The sequence below is a fragment of the Ceratotherium simum genome, chromosome 29 (genome assembly GCF_057802395.1).
Source record: "Ceratotherium simum simum isolate JZ-2026a chromosome 29, ASM5780239v1, whole genome shotgun sequence".
Classification (NCBI taxonomy): domain Eukaryota; kingdom Metazoa; phylum Chordata; class Mammalia; order Perissodactyla; family Rhinocerotidae; genus Ceratotherium; species Ceratotherium simum.
Window position 1 is genome coordinate 320,512 of NC_141928.1, and position 12,714 is coordinate 333,225.

A 12,714-nucleotide genomic window follows, 5' to 3' on the forward strand; every position below is an offset into this window, starting at 1 on the left:
GGTTTTGTGCAAAGTCTACTTTGGCTCCCTGGTCGTGCGATACCACACTCAACGGAAAGGGCTGTGCTCTCTGGGGCACTGCCTCCTTTCTTGTTGTTGTAAATGAAAGTAAACTTGCTTACTTCGTGGTCCACACTCTCTGTAGCCATGCACTGGTTGTTGGCCAGAGTGGTGATCTCTCGGCTCTTCGGGGTTTCCATCCGGCAGCTGCAGAGGGGCACTTCCTGGAGACCATCAGTCTCCACCGAATCGGGACCGTTGGCCAGCCCTAAAGTCATAGAGACATGCATGAGCATCACTAACAACGGCACACGTGCCCAGACAGGCTTTCATTATATTCAGTGACACACAGTTCCCACTTCAAAAGGGTAGTCCAGAAAGCGCCCAGTTATTCTTTGCAGAAGCCTCTTGTGCAGGAAATGAAAGCGACACCGGGAATTCTGTCAGCCCATGCAGCCCTGCACAGCGGCAGGGTCCAGCCCATCGAGCACGCACCACTGCAGGACAGGAAAACGCGTCTCTCCAGCTAGCTACCACCCGCCAGGCTCTCGAGAATGATTTGGTAATCCATGTTCTTAGGAGCCAGCAGGTAAGTTCAGAGAGACCATCATCAGCTACTCCTAAGTCTTTTGGTTTTCACACAAAAAAAGTTCACTATATGTTGAGACCTTGTTTTCCTCACTTGTTTTGAGAATTGCAGCCACAAAAACAAATGTTCAATTTAATCTGGAAGGGTTAATAACGATTTGTTTATTGTTGAGAACGCTTTCACCCACTACAACAGTCCAAAGGGCCAATTTACTAGCTGATGGAGGGAAGAGCTGGGGAAACAAAGGGAAGAAAGCAGGGTGAGGATAAAAACGTGAATGAGAGCAGCACTCAGTATCTTCTTCTCATCCCGGGGCCCGGGGAAGACACCCGGCTGAGCAGCACGGGGAGGAAGGGGCCTGCAGCCAGCTCCACCTCACCCCCCCAACCCCAGGCCTGCCCAGAAAGACGGCTCGATCTGACCAGTGGCTACAAGGACTGCTGCTTCCAAACCCAGGCACCTCTCACGTTCTCCTTGGGAACCAAAGTAGAAATAGAAGGTGAACCCATGCGTCCCCCACCTCACCACCACCTCTCAGGTAAGAACAATGAACTCTTGTCCTCACATCTACAACAGGCCCATGTCAGGCCAGAGGACACGCCCTGACTGTTCTCCGCTACCCTGTTTGTAACCTGAGGCTGGTCACAGCCAGGGCACACTCAGGACACAGGAGCCCGGGTGCTCTGCACAGCAATGAAGCAGGGGGGCAACTCCGCCTCGTCCCGTCGCCAACGCCCAGTGCAGCCGAGCCTCGGGGTCACCCACACTCCAAGAGATGGATGCCTTTCCTTGGTGGTAAGGTAGAACTCACACCGGAATCACTGCAAATTTAAAACTGGGAGGCCTTTGTGGTGACCTGCTGAGCAACTTGACTCTAAAATGAGGAAGACACAGACTGCGCAGAGTTGCCGCCAACGTGGCTGAGAAGGCCAACGGGAGGGGACGAGGGCCCAGGTCCCTGGAGTTAGCTTCCCACACACTTGCACAATGTGGCAGTGGCTCAGACATCTCCTGAACTTGGTGTGTGTTCCTGTCTCCAGCAGCAGGAGCCACCAGGGACGTCAAATGAACGGTCCAAGCAAATCCCACCCGAGTGTCCGCTCCCCCTGAGCTCTGACTCGTCTGCCCCACCCACATTTCCAGGTCACCAGCTCTTGACCTCCCCTCAGTCACCTGTTGGGATCACAATATCGCTCAACCTTGACTCAGCAGAACTAAGAGCCAAGACGACGACGAGACGACAGACATGCACACAGAGCGATTTCTGATCTTGGTACAAACATTCTGCAGGTTCAAGCCTGGACCCTCTTGAACGACAACCCAGAACTGTCACCCACCCTTTGCACCTGTCACAGGTGCACACCACCCAGATGCCCAACGAGCCTGAGATGCTGCACCCCTGCTGTCCAGCCTAAGGCTCTGCTGCTGTCTCCTTCAAGTTTCCAGAACTCTAGGGCTAAAAAGCATGAACGCAACTGAGCAATGCAACTTGTTTCTTCTCTATGCTGATTCTCTAAATCAAAAGCATGACTGATCAGTCAGTGGTTCAATCACAGGGAAATAAACTTGGGGAAGTCAACATATAAGAGGTCTTGGGTTCTCAGGAAGCCTCAGCCTTCACTGCTCCCTTCTCTAACTCGGCTCTCACCAGCGTGGCCTCACTTTGCCACTCTCGGCCCTTCACAGTTACTTTTAGTTACTGTCTCAGGTCCTTTTCTTTTGGTCCCTTTACCACCACCTCCGGTCCTTACTTTTACCAGAGACAGAATATAAAAATCCGAAGGCAGAGGGCCTCTAAACACCATCTCCCACCATCTCCATCAATCTCCCATTGCTCAGCTAAAACAACAAATCAGGGCAAGCCTGAGGTCACTGCACTCATGAGTGTCCACTGGGCGCTGTGCTGCCTTCTCACAGCTGACACTGGGGTGTAGCAGAGGAGGCAACTCGATAAAATGAAACACCATTTCATGCTTACATCCAAATCTGTAACTTCCTGAGACAAATCTACAAGCAAGTTTAGAAAAATGAGACATACAGTGTTATATTTCATCTGGAAAGAAAGCATGGGGGGATTATGCTGAGAACTCATAATGAAGAGGGGTTTCTGCTCCATTTGGTGCAAGAAGAAAAATGGTTGTTTCTCTGAAGGACAAGCCTACGATTTATGTCTTAGGCTAAAGATTTCTCTAATGTTCAAAACCATGAAAAGCTAGTTATTTGTCCTTCAAAAAATGATTGGTTAAACCCCTATAGCAGTCCACAATCTCACAGCTACAAAATCCACATAAAATGTAAATAACTTTGGGATTTTTACATTTTCCCCATATTACATTTCTTTTTTTTTTTTAATTTTTTGTTTATTGCAGTAACATTGGTTTATAACATTGTAAAAATTTCAGGTGTACATCATTGTACTTCTATTTCTGTGTAGATTACATCATGTTCACCACCAAAATACTAATTACAACCCATCACCACACACATGCCCATATTACATTTCAAATAAATTTTCCAAAATAGTCAAACAGTTATCAGTTACTTTTCATTGATAAAAGGTTTTTGAATGGCTGAAGAAGAGGAAACGCTGGTGGAGAGATCGTGTGCGGGATGGTTACCAAGTGCCTGCCGATACAGTGCAGGCAGCCTACAGGCCGCCCCCGCCCCTGGCCCCCGCCCAGAGCCCCGGGGCCAAGGAGCGCCACAGGAGCTGCTGATGCCTCTGTGATTTAAAGGCTCAAACACAGCACCACCCACATATTATTCCATTACAGACTGTATCTGAGCACTGTTAGCGCAACACTAACCAGAAGACATATTTCAACCAACCATAATTAGAATCAGATATAATGTGCTCGCTTCGGCAGCACATATACTAAAATTGGAACGATACAGAGAAGATTAGCATGGCCCCTGCGCAAGGATGACACGCAAATTCGTGAAGCGTTCCATATTTTTTTCAGCTATGACTTTGGCAAGTTAGGATAAATAAATTTCTGTCCAAGTGGAAAAAAAAATTAATTAATTAATTAATTAATTAAAAAAAAAGAATCAGATATAATAAAAAAGCCGCATTATTCAAAATTAAGCCACCTGTGTATTTCCTGGAACACAGTCAGGACAGAAGGACACCTTTTCATTAGGAACTCTACATAAAAATGTGGGGCCGGCCCCGTGGCTTGGTGGTTAAGTGAGCGCGCTCCACTGCTGGCGACCCGGGTTCGGATCCCGGGCATGCACTGATGCACTGCTTCTCTGGCCATGCTGAGGCCGCGTCCCACATACAGCAACTAGAAGGATGTGCAGCTATGACACACAACTATCTACTGGGGCTTTGGGGGGAAAAAATAAATAAATAAATAAAATCTTTAAAAAAAATGTGTCTGACTTATGGGGGAAATGCTGTATGACCACCAACGATCTGACCTCAAGGGAGATGTTTGCTACCTTATCCCTGAGGGTTTCCACTTGAATGCTGTGGGTGACACAGCACACATGCCTTGTGTTATGTCCATTTGGCCACCTTTCAGGGATGCATTTAATCAAACGTTCCATCACTACCCAGCAGGGGGCATCCAGCTAATACAGAGGACGCCACCCAGCAAACAAAGAGCAAGATGGTGCCCAGCCTTGTCACAGCACCAACGTTCACCTTCTGCTTGTGAGGGCAGCGTCCCCTTGACACGGAGATCCAGGGAGTCCAGAGAAACTTCCATGTACCCCGAGCTGTCTCCTGGTGCCGTCTGCTCTGCGCTTCCTGAAGATGACGTATAAGTTTCAGAACCTGCAGTCAAAGAGCACGCACGTGAAACACTGCACAGGGGCCACGTCTCTCCACCAGAGACTGTGGAGGCTGGGCTCACAGGGAATGCTAATTAACCCATTCCAACAACAAACTAAAATGCCACTATCGTCTAGGTCACTTCAGTTTCACTATCATTTTCTTTCCTGTGCATCATTTTGCTAATTCCCCCATTTCTACATAATATTCATGGGAGGAGAGGAGAGAGTATCAAGAGAAACAAAGGTGCTTACATGTGAAAACATCCTTCTCTATAACTACACAGCTAGACAAAAGCTGATGAAATAATAAAGGAAATGGATAAAAACATGGTATGTGTCATGTTCTGTGACTATTACTTTAAAAATAAAACAGAAAAATCTGACTTGCAGGTTTGAAAGACCACCTGACGTAAAGTAGCTAAAGACACGTGCAGTGCTGCTGGGAAATCTGCCCAACCTCACCGACACCTGGCATTCAGGATTCACAGGGAAAGGACATAGGACTGCGAGGAGGCGTCCACTCGTCAGACATGGGTGGTTTCTGAAGTGCCTCACTCAGCAGAGGGCAACACAATCTGAACATGCCAAGGAGAAGGCATGTGGGCAAAAAAGGAGCCTGTGAAGTGGGGACTGCAAAGGCTCAGGCCTCCTGGGACGTGTGGACATTTTGGCCTCGAGGGCCTCAAGTCCCAGGAGGGCCTACCCAGGTATTTGCCATTGTAAGGGCATTTCACTGAGGAGGTCTGTCAAAAGTGTGCATACACACAAGATAACATGCAACACCAGCAGAGGGCAAATGCCCGTATTTCACAGCCAAGCTTCTAAATACTAGTTGTTGGGCTGGCCCCGTGGCTTAGCGGTTGGGTGCGCGTGCTCCGCTGCTGGCGGCCCGGGTTCAGATCCCGGGCACGCACCGATGCACCGCTTCTCCAGCCATGCTGAGGCCACCGTCCCACATACAGCGGCTAAAGGGATGTGCAGCTATGACATACAACTATCTGCTGGGGCTTTGGGGGAAAAAATAAATAAATAAATAAAATTATTAAAAATAAATAAATAAATACTAGTTGTTGATATTATGTCAACGATCAGAAATAAATGAGCCATAATACAGAGACTCATGGTATCCAAAGTCTTTGAATTCATGTCATATTCTACACCTAGATCTTGGATAGACAGGAAGAAGCCAATCACGTGCGAGAAATCATCACCACCAATTTGAAGAACATGAGTAGTCCTTGTGCAATTTTAAACATTTTATGGAAAAAAAATAAAATTCAAACTCCTATGTGGATAAATACTTAAGCATGCATTTTACACATTATGCCCAAGAAGGCAAAGATGAAACCTCAACTCCAAAACAACTTTTAGTCTTGGATCTACAAATGCTTTTGTTAGCCAACAATAAAAGCTACATCAAGTATTCTGATCTCAGTTGATCATCGAGGTAGAGAGAAAAGGAAACCTAAGTGACGGAGATGGAGATGAAGTTCACAGGAGGCTCCTGTGCGCCTGGTGAGTCAGCGAGCCCCACTCACCACCCACCTCCAGCGTGAAACCGTGACTCACACAAAGGCCTCCTGGAGCCCTCTGCATTTCGGGGGACAGCTTTGCCTCCCCGACATCCATTTAGCAAACCTACTTCTATATCAGGGGAATGTAGAAGAACAGCTAAAGTAATTGTGAAAACCAGAACAAAGTCCTGCAGCTTTGCGGTACTGGTGTAAAGATAAACAAATAAATGAAACAGACTAGAAAGTCCAGAAAACAGCCCACACATTGAGTATCCACAAAGGTTCAAAGGGTAAAACGGAGAAAGAAAAGTCAATTCAACCAATGGTGCTGAATAACTGGATACCCACATGCGAAAAAGAGAGCTTGACCCTACCTCACACAAAAACTAACTCGAAATGGATCGGAGACCCACGAGTAAGAGCCAAAACCGTAAAACTCCAAGAAGAAAACTAGGACAAAATCTTGTGACCTGAGTTAGTCAAAGATTTCTGAGATCACAGAAAGGATGAATTTTAAAAGAAAATAATTCATAGACTTCAACAAATTTTAAAAACTTTTACTAGGTGCACATATTTGCAAAACACGTATCTGACAAAAGACATATCCAAGACATTGAAAGAACTCTTGCAACTTAATGAGAAGACATACAATCTCATTTAAAAATGAGAAAAAGATACAAACACTCTACAGATGCTATACAAAAGCTAAGATGTGCAACCTCATTCCTCATTAGGGAAGTACAAAGTGAACCCACAGGAGATAGCACTGCACACCCACCAGCAGTGTTGAAATTCAAGAGACTGACCATAACAAGTGTTGGCAAGGACACAAGAGGGACGGGAACTCTCACGTGCTGTGTGGGAAAGTTAAGAGGACAAGTACTTCGGAAAACAGTTTGGCAGTTTCCTAAAAAGTCAGACATACAGCATACGACTCAGCCATTCCACTCCTAAATATTTACCATCTGTTCAATAAAGATTTGTACACAAACATTCATAGCAGTTTTATTTGTAATAGCCAAAAAACAAAAAGAGGCCAATGTCCCTTAACAGGTGAAAGATAAACCATGAACAGCCACATCCTGGAATACTTCACAGCCAACTATCGACATGTACTACGTACTACAACACAGATGGCTCTCAAACAGCGCTGTGCGAAGAAGCAGACAGAGAAAGGGTACCTACCCAATGATCCATTCCTATAAGGTTGTACACAGTGCTAACCAATCTGCAGGACAGAAAGCGGAACAGAGGTGGAGGAGGAGGAGGGCTGGCTGGGGAGAGGGTAGTCACCAAGGGGAGGCAGGGGACAGGACCCTGCCAGGGGGGCGTTCATGAGTGGCTGTGGTAGAGGTCTCACAGTCATACTCGGGTGCTGGAACTTACCAACTGCACACCTGAATTACATACAATTTATCGTACGCCAGGTCTTCCGCAACAAAGCTGTAAACATGACCCCTGCCCACTAGGCCTGCTCACCTTCTTAGTGTGACGGTCATTTCCTTCCCTGCATTCCCTTTAACAAAATTACTCCTAGGACAGGGGAATCTGACCAAAGGGCGTAAAGCCATGTGGAGCGAGGACTGCCCACACAGGACAGTGACGGCAGCTATGGTGACCATGAACTGTGCACGCGGGCCACAGACTCCCAGCCACACGGGCAGCGATGCACGACCCTTATCAGCCCCAGTCCAGCAACGAGGCCAGCACACAGGAGGTTCGCCGGAAAGAAGCCACTTTAGGGTCAGCTGAGTGCCTCTACCAAGCCACTTCATACCCGTTCTGGGTTTCTCTAAACCGTGGAGCCCGCTTTTCAAATGAAATCCTAGGCAGAACCCCCGCCGCAGGCCAGCCCCCGAGGCCCCGCGGCCGCCCGGGCAGTTTACCCAGCCCGCTGCTTGGCTTCTTCTTATTTCTCCGCCTCCTCTTCCTAGCCGGCTTGATCCAGGGGCTATCAGGCTTCCCCTTCCTCTTGAGAAACTTCTTCTTGATGCTGGACTCAGAACTCTGAGGACCAAAGGGGCAGGAACAGAAAAGGTAAAGCACGGGAGCTCCTGAAAGCAAAAAGGACTACGAGTTTTGTTTTCTTGCAAAGTAAAATACCTGTTATATCTTACTTCTTCCACTAGAATATTAATTTTAAACATTTTTCTTGGTCACATTCTTAAAGATACGTGTGCTTTTCCCTAAACATCACTCTAAGCTCAGTTACTTTATAGGCCAAAAAAAAAGCCAAGAAAATTAAAATAGAATTTATCAATCTTATTTGAGTTTGGCACAAAAAAGAATAAATGAAAAAGCTCTCCTCAGGAACTAAATAAATAAGCTCAGTGAGGAGAGAACCCACTCAATCAGACACATCCATTCATTTTGCTCATGAGAAAAGAACAGTCAATGGCTCAAATGGCTTCAGAATCTACGTTTAAATTAACTGTCTACATGGAGGACAAGGAAAAGAGGTTATAATCAATTTATAATATTTCAAGATTTTTTAAGTATCTGTTTCTAAAGCCTAGATTGAGAAACGGCATCTGACTACCACAGATTACATACAGACACACAGCTCGGACCACCAGTCCCTTCTAACTAGTCTAAGATGAGGATCTCACAATTCCTGCTTACTGTGGATACAGACACAAATTTAAAAGAATGTGTTCATGAGACAAAAACATGCACCAGGTGCAGTGCTCTGTCCTTCCCAACTGCCTGGAATGAGCCCTCGTGCTGGGTGCTTGGTCGGCCTGCAGTCACGTGGCAAGGGAGGGCGGTCCTGGAGATCATCTTGTGGCGGGGCATTAGGCTCCGTCCAGCGTCCCTCCTAATAAACCACCCACTGCACCCTACACTCCACTCCATCTTCCTCATTCCTGTGCTCCCCTTTACAGCAAAACTTCAGAAAGGACTTCTGTGAGCACTGCACCCAAAGCTCACTGTCACTTCAATCCACCGTCCCAAAGAAACGACAGTCGATCACCAAACCCAACAGTCCCTTTCTTCTGTGTCCTCATCTCATCCACCCTTGTGACAACCTGACACCACTGACTATTTTCTCCCAGTTAACAGCATTTCTCGGTTCACGTGGCGCAAACTCTCTGAGTTTTCTTCCCACAGCACAAAGACCTGCTTCCCAGTCTCAGAGCCGACGCATCCTTCTCTGCTTAATGCTCACCTACGGGACATTTCCCCGGGCTCCATCCTGGGGCCTTGTGCTCTTCCCCCATGCTCCCCATTCCCAGGCCTGGACCCCCGGCCCTGTCCTCTGGCCCGTGCCTCCAGGACGTCTCCACTTGGCTGACCACTAATAACATACTCACTCCTATCCCTCACCTCCACGTGACATCCAGCCCACCAAAAGGTCCGCCAGGTCTATCTCAGACACCTCAATTCCTTCCTTCCCTCTCACATCAGTCACAGAGGCAGACTCACGGCTGCTGTCACTGCGGCCAGCTCCTGCCCCGTCCAACCACACACGAGGGACAACAGACCCCTTCCCCTAAGCCCCACCACCCACCGGGATGGCCCTCTCGCCTGCCCTGCCCACCCTGGGCCCATCTCCCTCGGCTCTCTGCACGGGCGTCTCTCGTGCTCCCTTCCAAGGGCCAGGACCAGATCTGCCTGGCCATAGTCGTGGCCCTGGCTTCCAAACCCACACTAAAGCGCAATGAATGACGGCTAAGTGAGGGACTGGTCAGTCCACAGCGTCTCCTGTATTTACTCTGCTATAAAACATGAAGTAGAATGCAACGCTGAGGTTACCAGATCAGACTCGTCTCCATCCTCCTCCTCCTCCCCAGTGCCGACCGACTCCTGCTCCTCTTCAGACTCGCCATCCATCTGACCAGCCGCACGATAAGCCAAAAAGAAAACAGAAACTAATGAGACCCTTCAGTGGCAGGTGATTCAATCAAAAATACATTTTACCAAACACACTGGCAGTGAACGCTGGAGATGCACGTGCAGGGGGCTGGACGCTGTCTCTGTCCAAGGAACGACCAAGTGCCAGCTCCAGGCCCCTCCTGCTCCCCTGAAAGCCCCCATCCCAGGCAGGCTGCTCCTTTACCGTATTTCTATACTGACCTGGACGTATAGATCTGTATACTGATCTACAAGTGATCTGGAAGGCACCTCCTCTGGTGCCTCTGGAGTGTAAGAGGTCATCAATTGTACGCTCAAGATTAGTGCACTTGATCCATTTTATGTGTGGTAGAATGCAATTAAAAAGTAACAAAACACACACAGTAAAAAGATTTTCAGAGTCCACAAAATAATAAAAAATGCAAAACGTACCCCCCAGGTCCCAGCCAGCCCCAGGGCCATCTCGCTGCCGCTGCTCATGGTACCTGCAGCCAATGTCTGCCTGGACGCAAGAGTGTGCTTCTGTCTGTACGGACGGCAGAGTACCAAACACACTTCTGTGAACGCTACTCTCTTCCAAACAAAAATACTTTTTGGAATTCTTTCCATATAGAACAATTGAAATATCTTATTTTGTCTTTTGTATTTATCTTTGCTAACCACACAGGTAATACACAAACACATTTTCATTGCAAATGATGCTAAAATACATGTGAGTACCCATCTGCCCTTTCCCACCCACTCCCTGGAGCAGGGATGTGGTCACACACACTGTGGCGCTGCACGTGGCATTCCACGATCAATGAGCACCCTGCAATTTCACCTTAACGTTGTGTTCTAGACAAGCCAGACCCTCTGAGACAAATCGACAGACATGCTATTCTCTGCATAGAACACTCTAGACGTGGTGTTCCAGGAATGCTGCCAGGAGCAACACCCACAAAGGCACCACCAGCCCTGCAAAGGGGTCGCATGGCTGCCTGGGTCTTCATTCCCCAAGTAGAAGAGGAACTGAGTGTCTTCCGTAACTTCGTCACACTTTATTTCTTCCACTAGGTCTGGCCTGACCATATCCTCAGTCCATATTTCTATTGGGTCCTGGCTTTCTTATTAATTTGTAGAAGCTACACACATGCAGGATAGTAATCCTTTGTCTGCAAAATATGTTATAAATATTTTTCCTACCAAGTTTTTTAAGCTTTGCTTCTGCTATTTCTTCTTATATAAAACTTTAGAGATTTTTATCTGGACAAGTCAAACGTGTCCATCTTTCCCTTCGTGACTTCTGGGTTTGTGTCTTGCACTTGAAGGCCTTCCTCGTTTGAGATTAGAGAAATAATTTCCAACATTCTCTTCCACAGTTCAATATTTTGTGTTGACACTAAATCTTCTGGAATTTACTTTTTTATATAACAGCTTTACCGAGATAATTTACCTACCCTAAAATTCATCTGTTCAGTGCACAATTCAGTGGTTTTTAGTATATTCAGAGTTGCACAACCATCACACCATCAAATTCCAGAATGCAGTTTACACTTCTTATGTGCCATGATGCAAGAGCTAACCTCTATTTTTCCCCCAAAAGAACAGACAGTTGTCCCAATAACATTTATTGAAAAGTTCATGATCCCTTGACCACAAATTGAAAACCCCATTCTTACAATAGACTCTATCTTCGTACAAACAGGCGTGTGATGGACCCCTATTCCACCGCCACTGCTATCCTGTTGCCGCACAAACCCCCCGTTTTAGTCACACTCCGGGATTGCTACTACTGTCCTGTTCCCTGTTCTTTCCCACGTCAGCTGTTCTACAGAAAGTCCTGTTAGGATTCTGATGAGGACTGTTCCGAACTTACGGATAACACAGGGAGAATAAAACAAAAGATCTTCTCATTCAGACAAATAACGGGTCTTTCCACGAACTTACGTCTTTTTTTTAACCTCTTTCAGCAAAGTTTTACAGTTTTCCTCTCAGGTAACAGACATTTCTTATTAAATTTATTGCACAGTACTCCGGTGACAGTAAAGAATTACAGCTAATGTTTAGGTGTGATACCATGGTTTTGTTTTTCAAAGAGTCCTTATCTTTTAAAGATCCACACTGAAATCTCTGCTTCAAGACAATCCATGCAAGCGTAAACAAGACTAGCCAAGTGTTGACGACTGTTCACTATTCTGTATGTTCGCATATCCTAACATTTTCTACTTAGAAAAGTTAAAAAAGATCCCCAGGCATGTATTGATATTACTGACATTGCTGTCATTACCTTTTCTAATTGGCTATTGCAACTACACATGAAGACAGGAGGTTCAGGTCTCGTCGCATATATGTCAGCTTACTAGCTATAGCAGTTTTTCAGCTGGTTTTCTTGGATTTTTTTAGATGGATGATTACATTCTCAGCAAACGCTTCTCCCTTGTCCTTTTATTTTTTTTATTTATTTATTTTTTTGTGAGGAAGATCAGCCCTGAGCTAACATCCATGCCAATCCTCCTCTTTTTGCTGAGGAAGACCGGCCCTGAGCTAACATCCATCGCCAATCCTCCTCCTTTTTTTTCCCCAAAGCCCCAGCAGATAGTTGTATGTCACAGTTGCACATCTTTCTAGTCGCTGTATGTGGGACGCGGCCTCAGCATGGCCCAAGAAGCGGTGCGTCGGTGCGCACCAGGGATCCGAACCCGGGCCGCCAGTAGCGGAGCTCGGGCACTTAACCACTAAGCCACGGGGCCGGCCCTCCCTTGTCCTTTTAAATGTTAATGTTTCCTTCTGGTTCTCATCCTACAGCATCGCAGCAAGAATGACGGAGCTGCAGTGTTCCTGTTAGGGGAGAAAGTGGCAAACCCTCCCTCTTTTTATCACTGATATTAGAAATGCTTTAAAATTTTCACCATTAAGTATAATCTTTTTTGTAGGATTCTGATATCTTTAGTCAGCTTTATTTAATGTAAGTTATCTTTAAATTTTAGTGGG

The 12,714-nt window shown here is 46.6% G+C and overlaps 1 protein-coding gene and 1 non-coding gene across 11 annotated transcripts in view; one reads left to right on the plus strand and one right to left on the minus strand.

Moving 5' to 3' along the window:
• EHMT1 (euchromatic histone lysine methyltransferase 1) overlaps positions 1–12,714 on the minus strand; it is a 198,887-nt gene that overhangs the window by 60,689 nt on the left and 125,484 nt on the right. For all 10 annotated transcript variants that reach the window (XM_087418683.1, XM_087418680.1, XM_087418682.1 and 7 more), the window contains 4 exons: positions 9,643–9,720; positions 7,773–7,893; positions 4,242–4,373; positions 123–268 (listed from right to left, as the gene is read on the minus strand). In XM_087418683.1, the coding sequence (XP_087274809.1) occupies positions 123–268; positions 4,242–4,373; positions 7,773–7,893; positions 9,643–9,720 (477 nt within the window). The remainder of the gene's footprint in view (positions 1–122; positions 269–4,241; positions 4,374–7,772; positions 7,894–9,642; positions 9,721–12,714) is intronic.
• LOC147913157 (U6 spliceosomal RNA) lies at positions 3,441–3,547 on the plus strand. The gene has a single exon (XR_015549065.1). It is a non-coding gene; the product is annotated as a U6 spliceosomal RNA (small nuclear RNA).